This window comes from Lycium barbarum, chromosome 6, assembly GCF_019175385.1.
Source record: "Lycium barbarum isolate Lr01 chromosome 6, ASM1917538v2, whole genome shotgun sequence".
Classification (NCBI taxonomy): domain Eukaryota; kingdom Viridiplantae; phylum Streptophyta; class Magnoliopsida; order Solanales; family Solanaceae; genus Lycium; species Lycium barbarum.
Window position 1 is genome coordinate 98,007,389 of NC_083342.1, and position 16,952 is coordinate 98,024,340.

Genomic DNA, 16,952 nt, shown 5'->3' on the forward strand with positions numbered 1-16,952 from the left:
AGTTTGAAGAAGTTTTCTGGGCTTACGCCCCAACATGCCCCAACAAAAAAAACTTGCCCCAAACGCCCGGGCGTATGCCCCGAATTGCTGGGCTTACGCCTTTGGAGACTTTCGCCCCGACCCATCGCCCCGGGGCATTTTTGGTACGCCCCGCCCCAGGGCTCCCCCCGAAAATGCCTTTTAAAACACTGTGTAGGAATACCAATAACAAATAACAACCTAATTAAAAGAAACCACTACTTATAATTCAGCAACAAATTCCCCCTGAAATTAAAGAAGTAAGATGGTATTAATGATTTTGGGTTGTTGGAGTGGAGTCCGGAGCCTAAAGGGTATAAAAATACACGGTATAAACCAAAAGGGGATAGCAAAAAATTTACAGACCAAAACGGGTATAATGTGGAGCAGTCCACGTTATACCCCAATTTTTTTTTCCGTGATTGTTCTGCTCCACGTTATACCCCAATTTTTTTTTTCCATTGTCAGAACAATCACAGAATTTTTTTTAAAAAAATTAAAAGGTATAACGTGGACTGATCCACGTTATACAAAATTATTTGTATAACGTGGATCAGTCCACGTTTTACAATATATATTTGTGAAACGTGGTACTGTCCATGACTCACATTATTGCCCTAAAGTTTCTCAGCTTTCTCCTCCGCCTCTTCCTCCATCTTTTGAAGTTACAGAACCTCTTCATCTCCTTCTCCTTTTCCTTCTCCTCCATTTATTTTCTTTTTAAATCCTACATTACAGTCTAATTTTGGAGCAACTTCTTCATCTTTATCTTTTGTTGCTATTTAAATTAAGGTATTTTTTCTAACTCATATAATATTGTATATTTATAGTAGATGTAGATATCTATTTGTCTTATATATCTTAATTGTTATTTTTTATTTGTGTTATTTTAATACGTATAAGATATATGTTTGTGTTATTTGTGTTATTTTAATTTGAACTTAAGATATGATTGTTAGAAGCATTATTATATAAAAGGTCCGATTAGTTTAGTGGCACTTTGAAGAAATTTGTTGTTATGTTAATGTTATTTTTGTGGATTGTTATATAAAAGATCTGAATAACTAATTGTTTTTCATTGTACTTTTAATGTGATATTTATATAGCCAGAAAAGTGAAACTTAATTGATGCCTCAGTAGCCCAAAAAAAAGATACTTAAAATGTCATGATAATGCTTTATTATATGGGACCTAAGTCTAAGTGGGTGGACAATTATTTTGTCTATACCTTATAGGTATTAATGTGGTCCACTATCAGTGGTTTCTAAATAAGGCGTATGAAAGTTGGCTTTATCTAGCCAGTGCATATTTGTTTTGCTAAAATTGGAATAATATATTTTTTTAATAGTAAGTTACTCCAAATAGCTTGGTCTGAACAAATCAAAACAATGTCACCTCCAGCGCATCTGTGGTTAAAAGCTCTTCCGGAGGAGAAATGGACATTGCATAAGGACAACGGTCATAGGTGGGGGGCTATGACAACGAATGTCTCCAAGTCTTACAACGGTTTATTGAAGAAAACTCGTGGATTGCCCGTTACTGCCATGGTCCGTTATACGTTTAAAAATCTTGTTGATCGGTTTGTTGAGAGAAGCACCCTTGCTGATTTGTTGGCTGCGGATAAAAAGTTTTGGCCGCGCGCTGTTGAAAAGAAGTTTGATGAATACTGGGAGAGGTCCCTAAAGCATACTGACATGCAGCAATACAATGCAACTGAAGGGGTCTTTGAGATTCTGACATTTGCATACGAAGGTAAAGGCGGAAATATCCATAAAGTCTCTGCCGAAGGGAAAAAGTGTTTGTGTGGGAAGTGGAGAAACTACCATATGCCATGTTCACATGCAATTAAATTTTGTGATATCCGCGGAATTCAACCAAAGACATATATTAGCAAGTACTACAGTTGCAGGTTTTACAAGCAAACGTACAGTGGAAAATTTTCACCGTTGGGTGATGAGGCATATTGGCCACCTTCTCCCTTTAGTTTAATTGCAAACACTGAATACGAGCAAACTTCAGGAGCACGGACTACAGCTAGAAGGAGGAATGAAATGGATATATCTCCTGCTCGCATGGCTAGAAAGTGTAGTACGTGCAAGCAAATAGGTCATAACAAGAATCGCTGCCCCGACAGAAATCAGTAGTTGTTGTTGCTTATTGGTTTTTATGTTTTTTCTTAAGTTGTACGATTGTTGTTTCCTTATGTAATCTTCCAAGAATATATAACATGTCTTGTGCCGTTTAATAGTTAGTATGTAATTTAACATTTACTACTCAGTTAATGTGTGACGTTTATTTAACTTATATTTTATTTTTTATTTCTGTTCGCATATATAACACATATTTAATTATTGCATGTGTTACTATATTTATTGAGTTAATCACTGAAATTAACTATATGCTTTAAAAATTAAAAAAATCAATAATTTTTTTTTATTAAAAATACAGCCGAATATGATTTAAATAGAGGCAACGTCTTACAAACTATTTGTAAAACGCTGGGGAAAAAATTAATGAAAGGTATAACGTGGATTGATCCACGTTATACCTTTTAATTGTTTTTTAAATTTTTCCGTGATTGTTTTGACAATGGATTTTTTTTTTGGGGTATAACGTGGACTGATTCACGTTATACCCGTTTTGGTCGGTAAATTTTTGGCTATCCCCTTTTAATTTATACCGTGTATTTTTATACCCTTTAGGCTCCGGACTCCGTTGGAGTGTATGCAGTTGATTGTGGGTTTTGTCAGCTTCTTGGAACTTAGTATGTAATATGTAGTCCCCCACTCGGCCCTGTTTCCTGCCCACTGCGATGTTTGGGGCAATTTATTTCATTCTTTTAGTTTTGCCGTGGCCTTATCTATAACGTTTTCATGCTTTGCGGGACCTTATATTCCACCCACAGTTTCGAACATAGTAACAAGATGTATGGTTGGTTGGAGTCAGGGTTTTTGTTTAAGGTTGTGGACCATAATTATTTTTGCATACTGAATTCTTGATAGATTACTCATTCACGTTAAATGAACTTTTAGCACAAAATAAAGTTTGAGTCAAATTATTGGTTCTGCTGAACCCGTAGTTACTGTTGTGCTTGTTGATGATAGTGTTTAACTGAACACGAAATTAAAGAATGATTTCTTTTAAAGCTTGTGATTTTGTACAAGTCATAGGTATTTGTGTAACTATAAGTCATCTCATTAAGATCAAAATGAGAAATTCAAAATTAAATAATTGTAAAATATAAAAATGTGTATTCTTTTTGGGACAAAAACGATACCATCACATAAATTGAGATGAAGGAAGTGCTTATTTAGAAGTTGGACATACACACTAAACAAGTTTATCTTATATGAGCTTAGATTATTGGTCCCAATTAAGTTCATATAGAGGAGAACTCTTTGTAGTCCATAGACACCAAGTGGACGTATCAAAAGGTGACACGTGGAGATGGTGACATGTCAGATTCGAGTTAGCAAGCAAGAGGTTTAAGGAAAGCATACGACGTTCCGGAGAAGTAATTTGGTAATCGTTACCGGAGACAGAAACTATAAAGGACCCGGACAAGCATGCCAACTCACTAGTGAAACGTCATTCAATGCACAACCATTTCAAGAAATCTCAAATCTTCCTCTAGTCTTAAATGTGCATTAATACCCTTTATTACCACATTGTCAACCCTTAATTACCTTTTATTGCAGCATTAATATTGGTAATTAAGGGGGCATGATTTGTGGATCATGCACCCCATAACTCTAGTATATATAGATGTTCTTATTTCATTGTAAGACATCTAAAACATTATACAGCAGCACGAAATCCAAGAGATATACACGACATACAAATCACACTTGCATTGTTCTTAAGTTTCTTTGCTATTTTAATTCAGATCCAAATAGGACCCAATTAGTAGCCTGACTGGAGCCACCGGTTCAAAGCTATTTCAAGGCTCAGGCTATTCTTAACTTTCTACTTGTCTATATTTCGTTCATATTGGTTTCAATTACAATTTGTCACTTTGGCCCACGCGTCCTTGACCACACACATAAATTCAACTGAATTGATTTCCGGGTGAACAGTTTGGCGGCCATCGTGGGGCTAGGATAATTGTGGTATCATTGTGACCCTGCCAATTAAACTAATTCTCTTTAGATCTTGTTGTTAGATTCAATTGCTGCAAATATGACAAACACTAGTAATGACCAAACTCATCTCACTATTGGAAACAACGATGGAGCAACAGCCTTAGGAAACGATCTAAATTTAGGGGTTATAGAGGAAACAACGCCTGCTAACGAAATCCCCGAAGAAGCAATGCAGATCGTAAGGGAACAACAACGGTCAATGATAGAGGAGAAGGAATTAATGAGGCAAACTATCTCAGCACTTTCTGGCAATCCAAACGCTGGAGTCAGAAGTCCTGTAGGGACACCCCTGACACCAACTGACGAAAACAACACACCCAGTGGAGATCGAATGGAGGGTAGAACCGTTGGGAATGAAGACGCATCCGGGAGCAAGTCTGTCCCGGATGATTCTTTTCGGGCACAAGTCTTTCAATTTATAAATGACATCACCGATAAGCTAAACAAAAGCGCTAAGGAAGAAAAATAGAACGCGAAGGAGCTTTAAGCCCGTATCGATCAAATCCCGGGGACTACACGGGTCCTTGAGGGTTCGGATGCAAAAAACCATGTTCAATTAGCTTATAAACCAAAAGTTGTGCCGGAGTTGATCCCGAAGAGCTTTAAGATGCCGGACATTCCCGAGTATGATGAGATGATAGATCCGTAGGAGCGCATAACGGCCTACACTATGGTTGTCAAAGGAAATGACCTCAAATCGAATAAGATCAAATCGATCCTGATCAAGAAATTCAGCGAGACATTGGCTATAGGGGTTTTAACTTGGTATTCTCTTTTGCCCGAATACTCTATTGATTCATTTGCTACCCTAACAGATATGTTTATTAAAGCACATGCTGGGGCCCGGAAGGTGCAAACGCGAAAGACAAACATCTTTCGGATAACGGAGACCGAGTTACTCTATAACTTTGTCACCCGGTTCAAGAAGGAAAGAATGTTGCTGCCCGTGGTTCCGGATGAATGGGCAGATGAGGTTTTCGCTATGGGTCTTAACCCCTTAAGTTCAAATGCTTCACGAAAACTCAAGGAAAATTTGCTAGAGTTTCAAGCACCAACGTAAAAAGATGCTCACAATCGGTATACGTCGAAGATTCACGTAGAAGATGATCAGCTAGATATGTCGATATCTTTTGTGGCCCGGAATCAAGGTCAATTGAACTTTGATCGGAGGCATTCTAGACATTGATTTGAACTATACTCGCCAGGACTACGGAGTGACAAAAGGTAGGAGTGTTTCCGGAGTGAGTCATTAGAAAACGACTTAGATAAAAAATAGTAATGTCTATGAACATTGGGACTGTCACAATAAGTACCGAAAGCATCTGAAGATGGCTTCAGGACAATAAAAAAAAAGGCACTGTTCCCAAAGGAATTATGTCCGTTAAAGATATCGGAGATAGCCCCAACTGGCTCCAAAATAAAGAAAATGACTGGGGACTGCCAGATAAGCCCCCCAAAAAATAGAAGGAACCAGAATCGAGAATTGACTAGACCCAATAGATGTCAGCACGAGTGCAATTCTCTTGCAATATACTTTAGTTCATTTCTTGTAAACTGTCGTATATGCAAAGTTTTAAACACTTGTGTACGTTCAAAGAATGGAATGAAGAAAAACTTGCACCTTCTAAACATTCTCGTATATGTCTGAATGAAACCAAATCATTCTTAGATTTGCCCAAATGAATAGGAGACGTCCTCTTCATACGCACCGAAACATAAGGGTCCTCTCTTATAAAGACGTCTAGTTAAATGGCTAATAGGCCGGATGAAAATTCTTGGTCATTAACATTCCCGGCTTCGAAGGCTGCGAGGTTATAAAAATTTCGGGTATAACTAATAACCCTAGAGTCACGAACTCTAAAATTAAAAGTTTCGGGTACAACTAAAAAACCAAGAGTTAAAACTCAAAGATTAAAAGTATCGGATGAACACTAAAAATTTGAGATCAAGATTTCTATAGTGGTGGTACTTTTTTAGCACCAACTGGCCGTTGACGTAAGAAAAACCAGTGGTGGAGTCGTCATCTGAATCCCTGAGTCCTGCACTCCTTTTCCCTTCGCCCGGTTTTTGTCCCTATTGATTTTTCCCGGTAAGGTTTTTAATGAGGCAGTCGCAAGGGTGGTTTCACGACTTTCTAGCAAGAAGGCGAAATCTTCTACTCCCCCATCACGTCTCAGCGAGTAATCGAAAAGTGAAGGGACTATCTGTATAGGGCAAAATTCGTAGACACCAAGTCAACGTATCAAAAGGTGATACGTGGAGATGGTGACATGTCAGATTCGAGTCAGCAAGCGAGAGGTTTCGGGAAAGCATACGACGGTCTGGAGAAGTAATTTGGTAACCGCTATCGGAGACAGAAACTATAAAGTGCCCAGACAAGCATGCCAACTCACCGGTTAAACGTCATTCAATGCACAGTCGTTACACGGAATCCCAAGTCTTCCTTGTCTTAAATGTGCATTAATATCCTTTATTACCATTCATTGTCACCCCTTAATTACATTTTATTACAACATTAATATTGGTAACTAAGGGGCATGATTTGTGGGTCATGCACCCCATAGCTCTAGTATAGATAGAGGTTCTTATTTCATTATAAGATATTTAAAACATTATATAGCAACACGAAATCCAAGATAATATACACAACATACATTTCACACTTGGATTGTTCTTAAGTTTCTTTGCTATTTTAATTCAGATCCAACAAGAACCCAATTAGTAGCCTGACCGAAGCCACCAGTTCGAAGTTATTTCAAGGCTCAGGCTATTCTTAACTTTCTACTTTGTCTATATTTCATTCATATTGTTGTCAATTACAAATTTCATTACTTTTTTTTTATCACTTTGATCCACGTGTCCTTGACCATGCTTCCGAGTAAACACTTTTGTTGCAGTTGACAGTATAAATTAAAACTAGCCATCTTATTGTACGCGTAACCTCAAGGTTACATTGCGTTCAATAAAACCTAATATGGACCAATTTTGTATTAGACCCTGGGTGTAGTGGTAGTTTAGTTCTCGAAACTGTCTTTTTTGTGAATCCTTGAAATATCGAATACGTCTGACGTGTTCTCCCATCTTAGAGCCTGTTTGGATTGGCTTACATTAGGTGCTTTTAAGCCAAAATAGTTTTTAGACACTTGATTTATGACAAAACATAAAAAATAAGTCAAAAGCCGTAAGCCAATCCAAACGAGCTTCGCTTCTAAATTCTAGTGGAACGAAATATATGTTGAGAATTTTTATAGTCAGACTCCAACTAGCTTAAACTGGTGCATAGTTTATACTCCCTCTATTTCAATTTATGTGAACTTATTTCATTTTTAATCCGTGCCAAAATGAATGACCTCTTTTCTAATTTGGAAACAAATTCACTTTATAAAATGATTTACAGCCACACAAATATTCAAGACTTATTTTGAATCACAAATTTCAAAAGTTTTCACCCTTTCTTAAATATCGTGTCTAGTCAAATGGGTTCACATAAATTGAAACGGAGGGAATATGTTGTTTGTTTTTGTTGGAACTTGTAATTCAGCGAGCTCATACTACTTTCTACAAGTTGTACTGTACTACTATCATCATAGGCGACGGAGGTGAATTCAACCTATTCTAAATCAATACTCCAATTGGTAAAGTGTATATAATATTAAGCTGCAAACATACATTCGGTTTAGTGATGATAAAAAAAGTACTACTACGCCCCGATTCATGTGATACTAATTTTTATTAGTTAATTTTAAAAAATTAACATATTTTTTATATTTTGTAGTAACTTAATTAACTTTAAAGTATTTAACCCTTAGTGTGATGATTTATTGGCACCCACATATCTATGACTTACTCCCTTTGTTCACTTTTACTTGCCACCATGAACTTTGCACATCCCTTAAGAAATAATAAATGAAATGCATATTTTATAATGATGCCCATATTAATTGGTGTATAATTGTACTGGATTTAGAAAATAATTTGGAATGAGCAATTAATGCTAAGGGTAAAACAGGAAAAAAAACTATTTTCTCTTGATATTCGAAAGTGGACAAGTAAAAGTGAAAATCTATTTTTGAAATAGTGGACAAGTAAACGTGAACGAAGAGAGTATTTTAGATCTCATATTCCAAAAAAAAAAAAACTTTTCTAATATCATGTCCAATCAAATAGTATTACATAAACTAGTATACGTACTTACGCGATGCGCGATCAATTGATATTTACTTTATATGAGACAGGTTATAATAGTTAATGCTTATAAAATACGAACCAATATTTAGCCACTATTTCAAAAGTCATTGCTCGAATATTTAGCCACTCTTTTGATACGGAAAAAAAAATTCTCGATAAATATACCCCTAACTTTGTATATGAATTGATATTAACTTCTTATCATGTATGGAGTATTGTCTAAAGTCTTCACATTTTTCACATTTATGTTTTTGAGATCCTAATACTTTCAGAATTCACATAGTTTAGTTTCTCTTACCAATGTTTTACATTCTAAAGCTAAGTTTTCAAATTTCTAGATGTAGCTTTTGACTTTAAACATTTGTTTTAAAAGGTTAATTCAATGTCTCTTCTCATGCCAAGTATTTGCTAAAGAACTTGAGATTTGCAGTTCTATCCCAAGTTTAGTTCAGGTACCGTACCACTATCTTTCAAGTTTCATTTCGAATTAGTACTTGACGTTAATCTGAAGCCATAGATAATATGGATATCCATTTTATTCATAAGTTAATCCATATTAAATATGGACCGTTAGATATTTTATCCATTTTTACTTAATCAACTTTCAACATGTCCATATCCGACCACATCAGCCTGTCTGCCACTCCTAGCCATAAGATCAATAGATCTAAGATCCCCCAAAAGTGAAAAGATGTTGCTGGTTTATTATTGACATGGTGGCTTATAATCTACAGTGACCAAGGAATCGCCTTCAGAAAATAATTGCAATACATATATAGTATCAACGAACCATCTTGAATAGTGTAAGCTACACATTTCCTCATTTTTAAAATATAAAATCAGTTTGACTTAGCTGGCTATCTTCTCGAACCAAAAAATACTCTAGATATATTTTTTGCACACAATGAAAGAATATTTACATTCTTAAGATCCATTTTCTCTAAGTAAAGTATAGTTTAAGACCGCCTTTGTAGTTTTTATGTCAATACTCTGCACAATCTTTGAAATATTTCATAGGTATAATAATAAAATGTCCTTCAAAAGGCACTAAGATATTCTTGAAATGGAAATGGAAATCTTTTTTATACGAAGAGCACAAAGTATGTATGAGTACTTAAATACTGATGCACAACTATAAGTACTTCTTTATGCAGATGCTATTTATGCATTGTCTTGGACTATCCAATTCTCTGTGCATGAGTGGCTAATACGCCAAGAACCAACCTTTGCATAATCATGAAGGAGAACCGCACAACCTACAAGCAATGAGCTTATTGGAATTCCATAAGCATTTTCTCTGGTAAAAATCAAGATCATAAGACTGGTAAATTAAAAGGATGATATATTTTGAAACAAAGCTGCATGCTAGCCCATCCTGTGTGCCAGATTTCTCAATTCTTCTGAGAGGTGGGAAAAACATGATAAGATAATCATATGCAATTAGCAAGAAAATAAATAAGCATCTATGCATCCCAAACCTACAGTCATATTTTACAGAAGAATTGGACTTAGATATACCTCTCTCGAGTTTAGATGATGTCGATGATTGGGAGCATTGTCGTAAGGCAAAAAAATCCCCTCCATGCTTCTCTTTGCTCTGTTTCTCTTCGGAACTTAGGCTCATCTTCGTTAAAGTATATACATATACTAATATATCATTCATTATATAGTCCGCTGCATTTGAATCTGCTTATGTAAAAAGACACTCAGTAAGTAAATATAAGAAGTAAGCCGACATGCATAAAAAATTGCAAGTAGATACAAATAGTTTTTTTTTTTAAAAAAATAATAAAAAATTGTGTGATAAAAGGAAATACCTTTCTTTATTGTCATAGAAGCTTAAAGATTGATTTTGAAAAATAATAACCTCAATTGACTTTTTATTAAAGTAAACTAATACTCCCTTCATCTCAATTTATGTGATATTTTTCGTTTTTCGAGAGTTAATTTGATTAAACTTTGAAACTAAATTAGCTTAGATTAACTCAATATTTTAAGATTAAAATTTATATATTTGAAAACTACATGAAAAGTACTACAGTACGATAAGTTGCAACTTCTCATATATCAATTTGGTGAAAAAAATATATATTTAATTATTGGTCAAAGTTCATACAATTTAAATCTTTGGGAGTGAAAAGTACTCACATAAAAGGGGGGTTACCGGAGCCGGAGTTCCATTTAGCAATAAAAGAAAAAGAAAAAAGAAGTGAGAGAGGGAGTATATGCTAAAATAAGGCAGCAAATATACTAACCTCAATAGACTTTATAGATTGAAAACAGACACTTATGAGTTTTCACGGCTTCTATTGATATGAAATATATGGTGTTGTGTTCGTGTGTGTAGATATATAGAGACTCAAGTTGGGTTTTTCTCATAAATATGCAAATGACTAAATGGGGTCGGGAAAAAAGGATTGAAAACTTGTAAAATCTACTTAAAAGGGTGGAAAAAAAGTACTTACAGTTCCAACAGTAATTTCCCTGATATGAAGATCAATCTCCGAGTTTTCTGTACTGCATAGCGTTCTTCTAAGCAAGTCCAACTGTACTGAATACAAACAGGACTTTGTAAAATTACGATGTAATATTGACGTTGTTTGAATCTCAGATATCAACTAATTACATTTATTTATACAAAATAATAGTGGAAGAAGGAACCTGATATTAGTTGTAGATTCTTTAAAAACACACACACACACACACACACAACTTTCTGGTTTGGATTTGCGAAACAGAGCAAAAATTGCTTCGCCTTTTCTTGAGAACCTAAAATTGCGGAATCGATCAGTAGAATCTGAAATGAAAACATGAAATCTCGCTTGAAATATGAAATTTTTAACCCATATCTTGTGAAGTAAGAGTAATGGCCGGAAAACGTATTGATTCCGTTCAAGGTGTGGCATCGATATTCAAATACAGAGAAATTTAGACGTGTATAAGATTGATGTTGAGTTTGAATACTTCTCCTTTGTTGATTGTTGATTCATTCTCTAGTTGTCGTACCAATGAAATTGAAGACGTGAAGAGCAACATTTTTTTTCTTCCTGAAAATATGCGGTAGTCCTGGAAACTGTTCTAGTTTACTCATGAAAACTGTTTATTTAATGGCTGACTCTTTTAGTTATTGCAGATTCAGGATATGCATTTAGAAAATTCAAAACTTTTACTCCCTAAAAAAAAGGAGTTCAAACATGGAAAAAGATTGGAATAAATGAGATCGTGGTAAACTATTACGGCTGCAAACAAATAGGAGGAAGTATTAATTTTTTTCCTGAATGAGCGGTTTTAATTGTTTTCTATCTATTGCAGTTTTCTTTTTTATTTGTTGAGTAATAGTAATTTGCTTGTTGAAGTTTTTCTTCAACTGTTGCAGTTTTTTATTTATTTTTATTTTGTATTTTAAATTCTTATTTTACGGTGACGACACTTGTCATTCTTACATGTTTTTGCCTCTCCTATTATTTATAGATAGATTAGTAAAAACGAGCAGTAAAAAGAGCGTCATCATACAACCACTTAGCTTAGAGAGGTCATTTTGGGCATCGCAGATCAAAGCCAATGATTAACTTAGGAACCGAGGATTGATGTGACTAGCATTCAATTTGTTAGGTTTGATTTTGTTGAAACCTTTGCTTTCACCAGACTTTTTGTTCTTAAAACAAGAAGCAAAGTACCGTTACTACTAAATTTATTCTTGTGTTTGAAAGACCCAACAATGTGTTTAATTTTCTTTTGAAAATATATTAGAGAACAAGCTGCTTAGTTTTTCTATCTGATTCATGAACTATATGTTGGCATTCTTGTCTTGTAGCATGATTAATAGGAAGCTTGCGGCGATTGATTGATCAGAAAACGAAAGGTGTTAATTAAAAGTTATTCTAAGGGTCAAATGAAGCTTCCTAGAAGTTCGAGTACCAACATAAAACAAATACTGCTAACAAACACTTACAGTACTTTTTTTAAGGAAAAGAAGAAGATGTTGGTTTTTTATTTTGTTTTATTGAAGGGAAAATACGTATGTGTTATGATATACTTAGAGATATTCTACATTAATTGTGGATATTTTTTTCTTAGTTTAGGAATCATAGAATATTACGTTAGGTTCAATTTGTTTTCTTGTATAACAATCGATGAATTTTCTCTTTTATTTTTTGTCAATGAATTGGTTTATTGATTCTTTTGAATTTCTCGTTTTCTATATTTCTAATATAGTAAAGAGCTAGGACCCCTAATGTTATGCACATTTCGTTGTTCGCGGCCGAGTAAAAATCATCTTTCTAGTGAGAATCTTAGTTGTCGGTGAACAAATAAAAACTATCTTTTCCGGTAAAACAAAGGTTAGACATCCTTTCCATTGTTAGCGAGCAAGTAAAAATCATATTTTCGTTATTGGTTAGGGAGTAAATACATCTTAAACATTCGTGGTTAGCATGCTAATTCATACATCGGTGGTAAATGTTTCAAATAATTTCTGTAAACGTTCGTGCTGAGTATGGCTAAAAGCCTAAAACCATACATTGTTCGGAGTAATTGTGGAATGTGGAAACCTCTTATTTGCTTGTTCTCGAGACAAATCAAGAAGTGAAAGAATATAATCCCCGGGGAGTTAAAGCAACTCCATATAGGCTACCTATTGGTTTTGGTCGAATCAATCTAAATATCCTATGTGTCCTCCGCTATTCGGTTTTAGCATTCTGTCACAGTTTTTTTATTTATTGTGATATCCAGAGTGCTATTCATTAGCTCATATGATGTCTTCAAAAGAGTATAAAACATATATATCGAGATTAATTATCACTTCACAACACACATGACTCTTGGTTTTCACCAAGTCTCAGCTTCCTAGCCGGTTCAATGCTCTAGTAGTCAAACTCAATCTGGTTTCTTCTAACCGCCTTGAGTTTATGTCTTCAAAAGCGTATAAAACATATATATCGAGATTAATTATCACTTCACAACACACATGACTCTTGGTTTTCACCAAGTCTCATCTTCCTAGCCGGTTCAATGCTCTAGTAGTCAAACTCAATCTGGTTTCTTCTAACCGCCTTGAGTTTGAAGGGGATGATAAGATATATATTAGAGATATCCTATGGTAATCCTGAATATTATTCTTAATTTAGGATCTACATTAATTATAAATTATTTTATTTTATTTTATTTCTTATTTTTCTTGTCTATAAATACCGATGAGCTCTCTAATATTTTTATCAATAAATAGAGATATTCATTTGCTAATTTCTCGTGTGTTTTCTATGTTTCGAAAAATACATATGCAATTGCTTGTGGTTTTGTGAGGTTCTTTGAATGTAGCACCCGATTGAGCCGGTTCTTCTAGTTTCCTGCCCGCTGGTCAGAGGCGGATTTTGGATTTTAAGGTTGTGGGTTCCCAAAAAAATAAAATTAACATGCGATAATAATCAGACAAAAAATAAGTATTGAAATTCTTCATATAAATGAAAAGTAGCGAACCACATTATCATTACAATTGTACTCGACGAACTGCCATCTTTTGAAAACAATTAATGATTGCTTCATTAGGTACACTTTCAAATACTTTATTCTCTATATAACAAAGTAAGCAATCATTCAAAAATTCATCACCAATTCTGCTACGCAAGTCATTTTTAATATACTTCATCGAAGAAAAAGCTCTTTCCACCGTTACAGTAGCGACAGGTAATATTAAGCTCAACTTTACAAGCAAATAAACAAGTCTCCAAGTCTTGTGCAAATTTGTTTTAACCAATGTCTCTGAAAGATCTCCATGTCTTTTCAAGTTAGAGAAAGCATTGTTCACTTCTCGTACGTAGTCAATATAGTTGTCAAGCTCAAAACTAAGATCCTCAAGCATGGAAACACCAAACTCATCCCGATAATGTGTAGCAAGTTTCATAATCCTCTCTTTATCATAATTTGCAAAAGAATTATCCGGACTCAAACTAGCTATACCAAGAAGTAGATCGGTATTCACTTCATCAAAACGATTGTTAAGCTCTGCAAGTTGCAAATCAATAATAGCATTAAAAACTTTTACACGCAAATGATGAGAATATTTAACACTTGAGCTCTTATGCTTTGATTTTCCAAGAGCATAATTTTTATCTATTTCGGGGATCACAATATCATGCTTGACACAAAATGAAGAGACGTCTTTTACCAAAGAATCCCATTTAGACTCTCTCACAGATTGCAATTGTCTCTTTGTGAAACCAACAAGGTTCATCGCACTTACGATAGCTTGATCTTTTCTTTGCAAGGCCATATTCAAATCATGTGTTGCCAACACTTTCAACATCAAATGCAATGTATACACAAACTCATAAGATCTTATGTCATCTACTAAACTTTTTGCTAGTGGTCTCTCTTGATAATTTGAACCCTCCTTAGCAAGAACTCCAAGTACATGAATAATTGAAGAGAATAAACTAATAAAGTTACGCACTGTCTTAAAATGAGAGTTCCAACGTGTATCCACTGCCCTTTGAAGCCCAAGTTCTTGATTCAATCGACTTCCTGTATGAACTTCACCAAGCACTAGTAGTTCCTTTAATTTTTCTGCTTGATCGTCTCTAAGCATCTCCCTACGCTTAAAAGAACCCCCAGCAACATTCAAAACATTAGCAAGAATATCAAAAAATTGATCTACCTCATGATGCTTCTTTGTAACAGCTACAATAGTCAATTGCAATTGATGAGCAAAGCAATGTGTGCAATATGCCGAAGGAGAATCTTTCATAGTCAAAGTTTTAAGACCATTGATTTCTCCATGCATGTTACTAGCTCCATCATAACCTTGTCCCAAATTTGAGATGAACTCAAATTATGTTGTAAAAGTAAAGAATATATTGCGTCTTTCAACGATCTTGCAGATGTATCTTTAACATGAACAACACAAAGGAATCGCTCCATTAGTTTACCCTCTTTGTTGACGTACCGTAAAATAAGAGTCATTTGTTCTTTATGAGAGACATCCTTAGACTCATCAACTAATATCCCAAAGTAATCCTCATTCAAGTCTTCAACAATTGCTTTCACTGTTTCTTTTGCACAAGAACTCACAATGTCTTTTTGGATACTTGGACAAATCATGATGTCATTTTGTGGAGCATTTTCTAACACAACTTGTTTCACATCTTCATTCTTATCCGCATACCACTTTAAGAGATCTAAAAAGTTTCCTCTTCTTGAAGAAGTTTTACTCTCATCATGACCTCGAAAAGGCATTCCTTCTTTTAAAAGAAACCTTGCAACATCAATCGAAGCATTCAAGCGAACCCGATATTTTCCTTTAGTTTCCTCATTTTCCTTGTCAAAACAAGTTAGAATAGATTGTGCTTGATTATCTAAATCTAACATCATCTTGAAACACCGATAATGAACACTATTCACTTCACCCACATGTTTATTAAGTCTTTCTAAACCCTTATTCCAACTTCTGAAATCATCCACTGTGAAAGGATCGCCTACTTGTTTTCCATATCCTCCCGTCTCATTTTTAAACAAGTAACAACATAAGCAAAAAGCTGCATCTTTGTCAATGTTGTATTATAACCATCCAGAATATGAAGTGCCAAACCAATCAGAATGACAAGAACGTGGTTTTCCACCAAAATATGTTACTGGAAAAACAAAATGATCATCAGGTTTACATGGACCCTTGTTAATGTAATATCTCCTCACTCTATCACGTAGATTAGGAGAATGAGATGAAATTTGTTTTCTTTTAGTAGGATCAGATTCAAGAGGACCCAAAGCCAACATCTTGTCTTTACCTGATGGTCGAGAAGGATTGGCATCATCGACGTTGTGAATAACTGGACTTTGTCGAGAGCTTAGTGGAGGAGAATCTGAAGTGGTTTGGGGCTTGAAAAAATTTGTGATCATATCTCTCACTTCATAATTTCGACCTATTTAAATACAAAATTTTAATTTAAAACAAATTACATTCTAGGACCAAATATGAGCTTTGCAACCTTATCACAATATGCACAATATTTACTATGATATGTGAAATAGAAAGCAATTGCAATATTGATGACAATGTCACAAACTCACAATCTACACAACAATCACAATCATAGAATGTCACAATCTACACAACAATAGTAAAAGAAGAAAAATACTTTACATAGAAAAGAGAAAATAAGCTTACTATGCAGGAGGAGAATGCAATGGCATGGAGAATAGGAGATGAGAATGAGATTGAGCCTTGACTCTTGAGCTTTGGGATAGAAACAAAATGAGAGATGAGGATTTAGGATTTTTTTGATACTTTGTAGAACAATAGAAGAGAAGCTATTTTTAACCCTAGCTTTTCTTGTTTCTCATTTGTTTGGTTTCAAATTTAATTTGAGATATTGGGATTTGGGTAAAGTAATAATTTATTGGTTGATTCTTTTTAGTTGACTTTATAATGTTTTTTTTTAAAAACAATAAAAGAAGAAAAAGAAGGTGACATGTTATGCTGGGTCTCTGTTTTGGTCGCTGCTGCCTGCTGATTCAGAAAAGAAACGTGACTGCTGCTTTTAGAAGCAAAAGAAAGCAGTTTTTTATTTAAAACAATGAGAGCGCCCAGTGGGACTCGATCCCGCATCAGCT

General features: G+C 34.8%; 1 protein-coding gene and 1 long non-coding RNA gene across 4 annotated transcripts; both read right to left on the bottom strand.

The window, feature by feature from the left end:
- Positions 1–9,157: 9,157 nt before the first annotated feature.
- On the bottom strand, positions 9,158–11,910 carry LOC132599835 (uncharacterized). Of its 3 annotated transcripts, none has more exons than XR_009567037.1 (3): positions 10,814–11,003; positions 9,867–10,034; positions 9,158–9,748 (listed from the first exon to the last, which is right to left on the bottom strand). It is a non-coding gene; the product is annotated as an uncharacterized LOC132599835 (long non-coding RNA). The 3 variants fall into 3 exon arrangements; XR_009567039.1 differs by adding an exon at positions 11,010–11,910 and having other exon boundaries at positions 9,166–10,034; positions 10,814–10,894; XR_009567038.1 differs by adding an exon at positions 11,010–11,909 and having other exon boundaries at positions 9,167–10,034; positions 10,814–10,899.
- Positions 11,911–13,833: 1,923 nt separating this feature from the next.
- On the bottom strand, positions 13,834–15,090 carry LOC132644240 (uncharacterized). The gene has a single exon (XM_060360820.1). The coding sequence runs from the start codon at positions 15,088–15,090 to the stop codon at positions 13,834–13,836; it is 1,257 nt and encodes a 418-aa protein (XP_060216803.1).
- Between the last annotated feature and the right edge of the window lie 1,862 nt (positions 15,091–16,952).

Coding starts and splice junctions, on each gene's coding strand:
- LOC132644240 (XM_060360820.1), bottom strand. CDS start 15,090: ATGAAAGATTCTCCTTCGGCATATTGCACACATTGCTTTGCTCATCAA.